This window comes from Silene latifolia, chromosome 6 (assembly GCF_048544455.1).
Source record: "Silene latifolia isolate original U9 population chromosome 6, ASM4854445v1, whole genome shotgun sequence".
Lineage (NCBI taxonomy): Eukaryota > Viridiplantae > Streptophyta > Magnoliopsida > Caryophyllales > Caryophyllaceae > Silene > Silene latifolia.
In genome coordinates this window covers 43,351,817-43,364,886 of record NC_133531.1, presented here as the reverse complement: position 1 = coordinate 43,364,886, position 13,070 = coordinate 43,351,817, and the positions used below count along the sequence as shown (strand labels likewise).

General features: G+C 40.3%; 1 protein-coding gene across 1 annotated transcript; it reads left to right on the top strand.

Moving 5' to 3' along the window:
- The first annotated feature begins 2,117 nt into the window (after positions 1–2,117).
- Positions 2,118–11,639, top strand: LOC141588021 (polygalacturonase-like). The gene is made up of 4 exons (XM_074409480.1): positions 2,118–2,951; positions 10,003–10,226; positions 10,521–10,746; positions 11,397–11,639. Exons 1-4 carry the CDS (start codon positions 2,676–2,678, stop codon positions 11,637–11,639), a joined length of 969 nt encoding a protein of 322 aa, XP_074265581.1. The 5' UTR covers positions 2,118–2,675.
- Positions 11,640–13,070: the final 1,431 nt, after the last annotated feature.

The window sequence follows — 13,070 nt, the reverse complement described above, 5'->3', positions numbered from 1 at the left end:
TGCCAATACGTCGGAGTACTACTTTTTTTAGTACATTTAAAAATTAGCAACTACGGAGTAATTAAAACTAAACAAGTACACAATCTTAGAGTGAAAAGATGGATAAAATCCACATATTATTACATTACAAATTATACAATCCCGTTAACGTTAAGACAGGCTAATTAGGCAGATTTAGATGAAATGCTTCCGAAATGTATCAGATACTCTAAATTACATTTATAACCTTCGTAATTTGGCGCAAAATTAAAAATTTTATCTTCTTATCATTTTTTTTAATTAGGGTATTACCGAGTTTCGGTAACACCCGGTGACGCCCTAACACTTCCTATTTCAGAACAATATGTTTCATTAGTCATTTACATAATACTTATGTGTTGTGTGTGTAATTATTTCAGAGTTTGCGCATCGTGTATTCGAACAATATATCAATAAGAGGATTAACGTACCTAAATTGCCAAGAGTTCCTGATAACGCTTTATTTTACGTATTATTGACCCGCATTTTATATCTTATTTGATCAACTTAATAACCCGAGTTAGCTTTATCGACCCATTTTCGTGTTAAATTATACATTAACCGAATAGTTTTGAATAAAGTTATTTCATGTTAGTTTTTGGAATATTGGTACTGTGATTCGATATTTTATTTTGTAGGTACCAAGAAAAAAAGAATCGGATTGAATAAAACGAGACAAGACGGATCAATAGCGAATCAAGACGGGTCACGAATAACTTTCTCGTCACTCGTCAGTCATGTGCCGGATTGTGTATATTTGGCAGCCAACTTTCTTTAAATGTGGGCCTCTTGGTTTATTGATGATGCCATAAGTTTTCACATGGGCATGTAATGAAAGAAGCCCATAATCCCAATTTTTGATCCCTTTGGTCATTGAACAAAAGACGGAAGGCAGTGGATTCAAAACCGGATTCGTTTATATCGACGACGTTTTAGTAAACGTCGACGACGTTTTTCAAAAAAAAGACGACCTTGCCCCTGCTATCTCACTTCACCATTTCTCTCTATTCTCTCTAACTCCAAACTCACCTTCAACAACATTCAACTTCCACCAACATTCAATCCATTCACCCACCACCACTACCACACCCCCGCCGCTTCTACCACCATCGCCCTACCGCCGACACCCGACTCGCCGCCGACACCCCGCCGCCGACACCACTCACCCGCCCGGTGACAAAGGTATTTTTTTTTTTTTTTTTTGTTAAATTAGTTTAGAAATTGAAATTAAATAGTTTTCTTTCCCTTATTGTTATTGTAAATCGATTAAATTGATTGGATTTTGTTTTAGAAATGAATTAGTTAGTAAAGACTAAATTAGGTTATGTGTTAGCTTTTTATTAAAATTAATTGAATTAGTTTAGAATTTGTTAGTTTTTCTATTAAAATTCATGTTAATTAGTTGTTATTATGTAAATTTTGGTATTGTTATATGTTGTTTGCGAAATATAGTTGATTGGGATTGATTTTTGAGTCGAAATTAGTTGTTGTTAATCGGATTGGGAGCGAATTTGATGCGTTTTGTGGCCGTCACCACGGCCAAACGTTGGAAATGGATGTTTGGGCCGTGGTGAAACGTTGAATTCCAACGTTAAAGGGCAGTGGAACGTGGGATTTGGAGGTTTGGCCGCGGTCAAACGTTTAATTCTCACGTTTGACCGTGGTCAAACGTTGGTTTTGGAGGTTTGGCCGTGGTCAAACATCCATTTTCGTTGTTTGGCCGCGGTTAAAAAAAAAAAAAAAATGTTTGCCCGCGGTAAAAAAAAAAAAAAAAATGTTTAGCCACCGTCAAGTAAGGGATTTTTTTGTTCAACCGCGGTCCAAAAAAAAAAAAAAAAAAAAAAAATGTTTGTCCGCGGTAAATTATTTTTTTTTTAAAAAAACCGTGTTTTATGCTATTATTTGCCGATTTTTGTTACTTTATATGATATTTAGTCGATTAACGTGTTTTCTAACAACTTCCAATTTCCTAATGCAGATGGCAGATCGAAATGAGAGAGGAAAGGCAATCATGAATGCTCCGCCTAACATACACGACCGTCTGCCGGGCGTTATGTTACTGGCTCAAGCGTCGTTTCATGAGTTAAGCTGTGCCCACAAGCAGCCACCCCCACTTCGAGAGACGTCTGGTATGGTTATGATGCCTACTCCCGGTCACGTCGTTAGCGAGTCGGAGGAGGCGAGGTCTCGGGAGGTTGCTGGTAGTTACCAGCATGATAGAGATGATGAGCCGTCGGATGACGGTTCTGGGGAGGAGGAGGAGGACGCTGGAGAGTATGTGGTCCAACCGAACCCGGCACCGCCGAGAGTGTTGAGTCTGAAGTTGGGCCGGGATAGTAGAGGACGTTACTCGAGTGTTAGAGAGTCCTCTAGCACCGATAGGTCGAGGAGGCCGAGTAGGGATAGTTCTTGGGTCCTGAGAGAGCCCGTTCCTGGTGGTCCTAGGAACATTAGCACCCTACGGAGTTTTGGTGGTCACGTTGCGTTCAACAGTTGGTCGGACCCTAACCCGGAGAATATGAGGTCGTGGATCAAGCTCTACGAGAGGCCGAAAGCTGCGAGGGAGATTAGGCACATGGTTCTCACTGAGGGTGTTGCAGCTAGGGTAGAGGCGAGCGGGCTTGGGGTTTTGAAGGGGTGTTTTACCACCGGTCTAGATGATAACCTCCTTAGTGCTTTTATCGAGAGGTGGCACCCGGATACTAACACTTTCCATATGCCTTTTGGAGAGATTAGTATCATGCTCCATGATGTCCAAAGATATTCTTGGGATACCCGTTAGTGGTGATCGGGTTCTTGTGGCCGGTTCGGGCGAGGATGATGACAGTGGTTTGCGGGGCAAGATTGCGAGGTTTTATGGAGTTCCTGAGTCCGATGTTGTACCACCGCTCTACAAGAATGGCGGTTTACTAACATCGGAGTTGAGTCGTGTTGTTTACCTAGGGAACGAGCATGACTCGTTACGGGCTTACCTCTTGATGTTACTTCGGGTCACACTCTTTTCATGGATAAGAGTGGTGATAGGGTGTCCGCTCAGTTGTTGCCCTTGTTTGATAGTCTTGAGCGGGTTGGTTCATATGCTTGGGGTGCGGCTTGTTTGGCTTACTTGTACCGACAAAGCTGACTAGGGATGGCATCGCGCGAGATAGTTTGGGTGTTAGTGGGTGTCTACCGTTACTCCAGGCGTGGATATACGAGTACTTTCCCTGTGTTCCGACCCGGTCTTTGGATTACATTTTGAGGACCGTCCTCTTGTTGAGGGTTGGGCCAACTTGCCTCGGAGTAAGGGCGAGTCTCGTACTTTTTTCGGTTGTATCGTCATAGTTTGGACGATCTTACGGCAGAGCATGTCCGATGGTTGCCTTACGGAACCGTCCTCGTGAGCTTGCAGAGTATCGCTTTACTCGGGTTTTATCGGACATCTTGATATAGTAGAGCCGCACCAGCCCGGATCGATGCATGCGTCGATTTGGGTACCGTCAGGATGTCCGCCTCGATGCCTATTGCGGTGAAGGAGTCTCGGCCCGCGAACGGGTCTTACAGTCGGATTTCGGGCAAGAGCCCGATAGGACATGGATGTCCGAGATATCCATCATACAACTCCGACACCTGTCAAAGAAGGCATATATGCCTTTCGAGTGTACTAAGGGATACATGACTTGGTATGTAGAGCATTCACACCCCTACTTTTATCCCCCCTCACACCGCGTCCATTTTCGGCCTGTCGAGTTTCATGAGGAGCCGGAAGTCGCCCTAGTTGTTAGTCGTAAGTTGAAGACGGTCTTCCAAAGAAGATGATGAGGAGACCGAGAGAGAGACTCTAGAGGATTTGTTTGAGGGGTTGCGTCCTTACTATGCAGACGTGTATGATGACTAGTTTCTTTTCATTTTCTTATGTTTTTCTATTTCGTTGGATTATGTATGTTTGGATGATGTTTTTATGGTTTTTTTAGTGTCTTTGTATGGATAATTTTTATGTTTTATTTTTATTATTGTTTGGAGACGGTATTTAAGTAAATGCAACGATATTTAATTAAATGACTTTAAACATAATTTAATTAAAACATTCATTAATTGAAATACAAGGACATTACATAAAGCACTTAAAAATATGATTAAAACATAAATCACTTAAAACATAAATTTAAAACTAACAACAACACCCCATACCCTAAACCCTAAACCCCATACCCTAAACCCTAAACCCCATACCCTAAACCCTAAACCCCATACCCTAAACCCTAAACCCCAAACCATAAACGATTATTACTTAAAACATAACATAATTAAATAACTATCGAACTTAATTATCTTCCGATGATGAAGACGACGATTCCTTATCTTCTTCATGGTCATGAACCTCAATTTCTTCAGGTTGGGTAGACATATATTTGATCAACAAATCATTCAAGTAGAGATATAGAATTCCTTGGTCTAAGACTCTACCAAAGACATAAGTCTGATAGTCTTGGGTAATCGATCACGGTGAGAATGCGCTCAAAATATGTTAAGATGTCACTTTTTAACCTACGAAACTCCCACATCTTCTCGGTTAATGCTTCATCAGAGACAACCTCATCTGTAATTGCTGGAGTTAGCACATCTTCTCGGTTTCCTTGTAAAATTATACAAAGGCTACCAATTGGAGGCTCTTCAAGCATGTGCCATACGTGTGGCACGGGAAGCACCGATTCAAGACGCTCAATTAGAATTGGTAAATTTTGAACAATTAGGTCGATTCTTATTTGATAAACTCTGGTTTTTTGTGCATTTGTGAGATCCATTTTAGAATTGTATGTTGTGAATAGAATTGGATGTTGTGATTAGAATTGGATGTTGTGAATAGAATTGGATGTTGTGATTAGAATTGGATGTTGTGATTGAAATTGAAATAGAATGGCCTATTTATAAGCTAGTAATTGTAACGGCTATTTATTAATTGTAACGGCTATTTTTGAATTATAACGGTTATTTTGAATTATAACGGTTATTTTGAATTATAACGGTAACATTTGAATTATAACGGTAACATTTGAATTATAACGGTTATTTTGAATTATAACGGTAACATTTGAATTATAACGGTAACATTTGAATTATAACGGTAACATTTGAATTAGTAATTGTTATGATTTTCATTAATATATTACATTACACAAGTGAACTTAATAGTTTTTTCAATGCGAACAACTACTAATCGAGATAAGCGCCGCACTATCGGACACCGACTTCTACGACGTGTTCTCGGAGTTTCTAACATGAACGCTTGCCAAATCTCAATGTTATGTTGGTACAAAGTCTCTAGGTGAACGACATTTGGGATCTCGGAAGGTCAACCAAGAGGGATCAAGTGGCGGCATAGGGAGACTCTCAAGGGGGCTGCTAGAATGCAACCGCATCCAATGGCTATGATGTAGGACAAACCACAAAATACCACACGGTAGTCGGCCTTCAACTCGGGTCTTCAATGGCATGATAGTTTTGCAACTTCCTTCCCAAACATTCTTCCCGTCTCGCAGTGTATGACCAATCACACATATCGTCCAGTTGAACATCGTTGCAAAAACTAGCAAATCGTCGCTACACATCCAATGGTCCTGCCCACAACCAATCTGCTGAAAAAACTCAACTCGTCGAACTGCTAAATCTAACCCTGACATACCGCTGAGTGGTGATAGAAAACCTCCATATAACTCTGCGTAGATAGAGTCGGACCTCATCTCCCTCGAACACCATTCCCGCATAACTATATAATCTGTCTCTCGGCCTCGCTGGGCGTGCGATATTACCCGGAATCCACAATGACCGTCATCTCCAACATCCACCCAACCATCGAAGTGGCCCCACAAAACCTCAGGTATACCCCACCGTTTGACCCATGTTGATATAAAGCCAATGGTAAAGTTCATTCCCAAAGGAGCACCGGGAGTTCCTGATTCGAAATCACCAATTCTTTGTTGAACCTCTGCATTTGTTGAACAGTGAGTACTTGGTGTCCCGAACTTCCTTCTCGCATGCTCAAAACCCGACCTGTTTCTAGTGGTTGAACCTCTTGGACGACCTTTCGGGTGCTCATTAATAGGGGGTGGCAAAATCTCTTGGTCCTCCGGGTGCTGGAAATCACGCAACAAGTCTATGGCCGCCCTTAGTTTAACCGGGTCACTTTGCCTCATATCATTCGCTAATTCATCCCATAAATCACCGTCATTTTTCGGCATTTGTTGAGGAATATCATACACCAATGTCTTCCAAAAGACATGAATATCCTCGAGATGGACCCTCCTACCTTTTCCGTGCAAAGATACCAAATTGCATGCACAAGGTAATCCATGAGTCGTTCGCATCACGTGTCGGCAACGATTATTCAATCCGATACCCAAACCAAGGCCTCTAGTAAGTTCTTTCTCCATTAACTCTATGGCCTTAGTAGACACGTTTCCTTGTAATAAGGAGAAAGTACGAGATGTTCTCCTAGGTTTACTCATTTCATCTTCGAGTTCTTTCTTAATCTTCGAGTGTTGACTTTCAAGCATGCCGTGGATACGGGACCACATGGAGTCAAGTGTGAGATGCTTTGACTTCAACCAAGCCTTCAATAGAGAATGTCCGACTCAACACGGGAAGTTGCCGTGTTACCAAAATGTAAGACCTCGTTTGTATAGCATAAAACGAACTTCCCTGCGTGTGGACCCCATGCTGTCCGTACATAATCCACCATTTTTGGCCACTTACGTTGGAAACACTGCCACGCACGCTGAAACGATTCCTCGGTGGTAGAATTGATCACCTTAAACCAACCATCTTCATCATTTGAGATGACAAATTTCCTCATACTTTCAGTTTTGTATGTTGTCAAGGCTTTTGCATTGACGGCTTTGTTCACATGCCATCTACACAACAAATGCTCGGCCTGGGAAATACTTGCTCAAGAGCGCCGATCAAACCCAATTCCCGGTCGGTGACAAATACGGCGGGGGACGCAACTCCGGTGGCATCTAAAATCGCAGCCTAACTTTCTCTCAATGACCACCGGTAATTCACGTCATTCTCATTAGGAATCATCGCACATGCAATTAAGAAGGACGATCCCGTGGGTGTCACACCAACCATCTCAATGAGTGGATTCTGGTAAATGTTTGTTTTATAAGTCGAATCCATGAGGACCACATAAGGATAAGCCCGGAACAACTTAATCGCTTCAGGATGAGCCATGAAAATGTGAGTCAACTCTTTTGACTCCTCGGAAGAAATCTCGTAGAAGTGGACGTATTTTTTCGCCGCCACCGCTAGAGCCAACATTTCTTTGAGCGGTGTTTCTTTCACCCATTTCTTCTTTCTTAATTTTCCTTGTTTCATTATACAGTTGGGTGCTTGACGGTTGAGGTTTATCGGGGGATCTCAAATGAAGACCATTTTTAATATCCCTCGGTTGAACCCCGGCCAATGTTTGTTGCCTAACATATGCCTTCTCTTCCGCATCCAATCCCGCAAAGTGCCGATCCCCGTCCTTATAAACGGCTACGTTGTGGTTGTGTAGTCCACCACCCTCGGAGGTTAGAATGTTCCACACCACCGTCTCTTTATCATTTTTAGACACGAAATTTTGAACGGCACGAATACGAAACTTGCATGAACACTTCTGCGACCTCCTTGGCTTTTCAAGATCGTCCGTTTCTTTTGGTTTACCATGTCTTTTACATCGAAAATAACTTGCCAACAACCCGTTCTTTTTCCTATTTTTAGCTCCGTTATTTGCTTTAACCAAAGCAAACCCATTCTCGAATGCGATTTTTTCGAGCCCAATTGAAAGCATCGTCACGCGTTTGAAATCTTTATTAGTCTCGAACAACGGGTTGTAATCAATTGGATTCTCGCCAAAATCCTCCCACGATTCCTGTTACAAGCAATAAGGACTATAGTAAGACAATAAAAAGGATTAATAAACAACATAAGTTGCGTAAAACGAAAGAAAAACATGTAAAAACGAGTAATTCATGCCTAAAACATTGAATTCCAACGAGACTCAATAAACGACCGCGGCAAAACATTACTTTTCATCGATCAACCGCGGACGAACAACGAAAACCAACTTTAATCCGCGGCCAAACAATGAAAATCAACATTTGACCACGGCCAAACAACGAAATCCAACGTTTGACCACGGCCAAACATTGAATTCCAACGTTTGACCACGGCCAAACATTGAAATCCAACGTTGGACCATGGCCAAACGTTGAAATCCAATGTTGGACCATGGCCAAACGTTGGAAATCAATGTTTGGTCCGCGGGCAAACGTTGGTTTCCAACGTTTGGACCGTGGTCCTAACGTTGGTTTCCAACTTTGGCCATGGTTCATCTTTCGGGGACATTTTTTGAGATTACGCAACAAATTCTAACATTCGCTACTATTAAGTTAATACGTCAATTAATTCAACTATCGAATAGAATGAACGATGCGCAAAAAAAAATTGAAAAATTAAGCAAATGATTAAGTTGTTTACATACCGTTGAATCGAGATCCGACATATTGTTAATTGTTGTTGTTGTTGTTGTTGTTTTTTGTTTTTTATTTAGTTGAATTTGAGAGAATTTTTTTTAGAGAGATAAAGTCAAAAGGGCATTCATCGTCTTTTTTATGAAAAACGTCGTCGATATTTACTAAAACGTCGTCGATATAAATCAGCCCCCATTCAAAAAGGGTAGTCACGTGTTACATATAGAAAGGGCGAGCATCACATTTCGGAGAAGCGACTTGATTTTTTTGTGTCCGGGGTTAAGGCGGACGAAAGCGAGAGAATAGGAAAACAGGAGCAAGTAGAATAGTTTAGGACGGTTACAATTTTGTTCTTCCAAAATATCAAACATTCACAATTTCTTGATTGTTCCTTAGTCTAGATTTAGATTATCGTCTTAATTCACAACATTGTATGAAGATCTATCTTTTCAATTCCTTTTTAATTCAAGTTGGTAATATTTTCTCTCATTCCTTTTCTTATTGTTATTTAATTATTGTCATGTTTTTAGTTAGTGTAATTACTTTAATTAGTTAAAGTTTTAGTCTTTATTACTCTTGGTATGTTTAGTGTTAATTTATTTATGTTTAATTCGTAGATTAGTCAAAGTTTCAATCTTTATCACCTTATTTTGTTTAATGTTATGTTTAGAGTAATTATAAATGTATTTAGTGTTAGATTAGTAATGATTAGTGAGTAGTATTTTCACTAGGGTTTGATTAATCCCTAACATGCCATGTTTACATAATTAAATTCCATTTTGATTAGTTGTTGGGTAATTAGTTTGGGTTAATTAAAGGACTTGACTTGTAATGTTTTATTTGGGATTGTTGTTGACTTTTGATCCTTGACCGTCAACGGGAGTTGGCTAGGTTGGGAGTCGGCTCACCTCACTTAAACTAGTTGCCAACTTGAGTTGAACCCGGGAGGGAGAACTTGAGAAGGGTGCCTTTAATTTTCGGTTTGAAATCGACCCTTGGGAGAGGGAGTGGGATGACCGGGAATCTATCGTAGTCTTAATGACCTTGACCAATATTTGAGTTGGGGAAATCGAGTCATGAGCCCGGGAGGGAGTTGAGTCGATACTACTAGTGTCCTATTATGAGCCCGGGAGGGAGTTAATAGGCGAATTAGAGGCGTTTTCCCCTTCACTATTACCCTAACGATTAATTAACGGGATTTATGATGGTAGATGAGCATGTTAGTGGATAAATCGGACCCTAGGCTTTCCTTATTGCTTAAATCTTTATTTCTTTACTTGTTTATTTAGTTTAGTAGTCTTAGTTAGTTAATTTAGTTTAGTCATTTAGTTTACTATATCTCTCAACTTCTTGATTCACGTAGCTAACTCATAATTTAAGACAAAATTAGTATTTAATCCTTGATCTCCTTGTGGTTCGACCTCGACTACCCTTACTAGTTGAGTTAAATTGTTTGATCGGATACGACGACCTCTACCCGCGTTACTAGTTCCACATTGCAATAACAGGGTGCCAAAACGTGCACATTGAAGGAGTGGACATTATAGCATCAGCTGACAGTCCCAATACCGATGGCATTCATGTTCAATCATCAACACAAGTTGCTATCCTCGACTCCACCATGCGGACAGGAGACGATTGTATATCTACTGGTCCCGGTGTCAAGAACGTTCACATTGAGGGTGTCTTATGTGGCCCTGGTCATGGAATCAGGTAAAACTACTACTATAGGCTGAAGTGGAGTAGATCCGGTAATGTCAATCACAAATTCTCATTGAACAAGTTTTTTTGTTAATACAATAATATAACATTAAAGATTTTTTTAACGTGTACCCAGAGTGCACACATTAATAATATAAATAAGGCATGACTCACATCAGGAATTCAAGTATAAACTCATTTGTATCATAATCATTGAGAATATCATGTATGCCTTTAGGGCGCACGTTAAAAAAAACGTAATTCATTGATGAGCATAATAACTTCTTGTTAATGATTGGTATGCAGCATAGGAAGCTTAGGGTGGGAGAAAAAAGAAGCAGGAGTACAAAATGTAACGGTTAAATCAGTTATTATCAGTAACACAACAAATTGGCTGAGAATTAAGTCATGGGCCAGGCCCAGTACAGGATTCGTTCAAACTATTCTTTACCAAAATGTTACATTTCGAAATGTTGAAAACCCAATCATTGTGGACCAATACTATTGTCCTAACAACCAGTGCCCTCGTCAGGTAAAGGAAATGCAATTTCTTTTTACACAAAATCTCATTGAAGACGGTACGTATCCGTCATTTTGGAGTGATGGATACCATTTTCTCTCATAAATGACCCAAATAGAGGAGAGAGGGAAGCACATGGAGGTGCCCCCACCTTGTCCCCTCTATTCGTTTTGTAAGTGGCATTACCCGTCACTTACTCCGACCCGTCTTCAGCAAGACTAACTGTTCTTTTTATTGAATTGTGAGTCATAGACCAACCAATTTAGGTAGCAAGCACACTTCTATCATCTCCTATGTTCGTGTCGGACACCGACACATGCACAATACCCCGAAATACGTGTTAGACACTTCATAAACCGTGTCCAATATTTTATTACTATATTTAAAGTCTGAACACTCCTCGGACACTCGAGAACAATTCAACTTAACATAATATAAATAGCCGATATATCTTGTAATTTTTCTCTAAATGCAATAAAATATTTCATTTTCACTGGTTTGGTTTACGATGACTTGGTACACCGATGTACTTTGAGGCCTAACGGTTACTACATTCAAGGGGAGTGTACTTGAAATAGTATCTTACGGACATTTATGTTCATTTTTTCATAATATTATGCACCGTCTTTAATTTGTAATATATTATTTGTCGCGTATTACAGGAATCCGGAGTAAAAGTCACTGATGTAACATACAAGAAAATACATGGAACATCGTCGACAGAAATCGCCATGACATTCAATTGTAGCACTCTTTCTCCATGCTCAGGAATCAAACTTGAAAATGTGAACATAACTTTCCTCGATCAAGAGGCTCTATCAACTTGCAGTAATGTCAAAGGACAAGCACTTGGCATGGTTCAACCTAAAGAGTTGTTTTTGATCGTCAAAGCCTTAACTATATAATCAAAATTAATATATGTCTAATCTACCAACATTAAATTTTTGGTCCTATGGACGTTTCCTGTAAGAGCATCTCCAATGATTTCTAAAAAGGACTTGCTTGCAATTTTAAAAACATTTTAAGCATGTTGCTCACCATTGGAGTATGAAATTTATAAAGGACTTGCTTGCAATTTTAAAAACATTTTAAGCATGTTGTTCACCATTGGAGTATGAAATTTATAACCCGCTTGAAAGCTACTGTAGCTACAAGCTTGAACATATCTAGCTTTCTTTCTATTGGTCGATATATGAGAAGTGGGCCAATTCAAGCCACAATTGTATGTAGCTCACCATTAAGGGTGCGTAGCTTAAAAGCGATGTTGCTGAAAATTCTTATTTGACAATTGTATGTAGCTCACTATTGAATCTTTCTACAAGAGAGTTGCTCATTCAACTAACATCGGCGGAATCGCTGGAAATCTTATTAGGACAGCAAGCATAGGAGTAGAAAACACAATTAACCAAGTAAACTTATTCGGACCGTAAGCACATTATTATAAATAAACACAATAATCAACCAGTCAACTTATTTCTTTGAATTAAAAAGCACATTTTATTAAATAATACATACAATTACAGCTGATATATGGATCATCTTCATATAGTGCCGACGATAGAATGGTTGTGTGGATGGCACGACTGATCGATAGTGTCGAGGGTGTCGCAAATGCACGATCACTAGAAAGTCCACTGATATGCGGGTAGAGGTCGTCGTACCCGATCAAACAAATTCTCAACTAGTAAAGGGTAGTCGAGGTCGAACCACAAGGAGCAAGGGTGATTATTAATTGTCTAAATTCTTATGCTTAGCTAAGTCGGATAAAACAAGGATGAATGATTATCTAAAGGACTAAACTAAATAACAAGAAATAAATTAAACTAATTAAACTATAGAACGAGAAAGCAAGCTATTAAATACGATTTACTCAAGTTAATTAAGGCCTAGGACACGACTAAACCACCGACATTCGTAATAAATCATGAGTTCCTTCAACTAGTTGTTAAGGGGGGAGTGTATTGGGTGGAGACGCCTCTAATTCGCCCACCAACTCCCTCCCGGGCTCATGGTGGGACACTAGTGATACCGAATCAACTCCCTCCCGGGCTCATGACTCGATTTCCCCCGACTCAAGACTCAAGGCTCACCAAAGTGGGCCCACTCAGCTCACCTCTCATCAAGATCAAGGGCTTAAGCCCGCGATAAACTCCCGGTCATCCCTACCCTTCTCCCGAAGGTGAACTTCAAACCGAAAAACAAAGGCACCCCACTTGGGTTCTCCCTCCCGGGCTCAACCCAAGTCGGCACACGACCAAAAAGGGGTAATGTAATCAATCCCAACCTAACCATTAACCAACTCCCGTTGGTGGACAAGGGTCAAAACCGACAATTAC

Coding starts and splice junctions, on each gene's coding strand:
- LOC141588021 (XM_074409480.1), top strand. CDS start 2,676: ATGATAACCTCCTTAGTGCTTTTATCGAGAGGTGGCACCCGGATACTA. Junction 10,227..10,520: donor GGCCCTGGTCATGGAATCAG/GTAAAACTACTA, acceptor ATTGGTATGCAG/CATAGGAAGCTTAGGGTGGG. Junction 10,747..11,396: donor ACAACCAGTGCCCTCGTCAG/GTAAAGGAAATG, acceptor CGCGTATTACAG/GAATCCGGAGTAAAAGTCAC.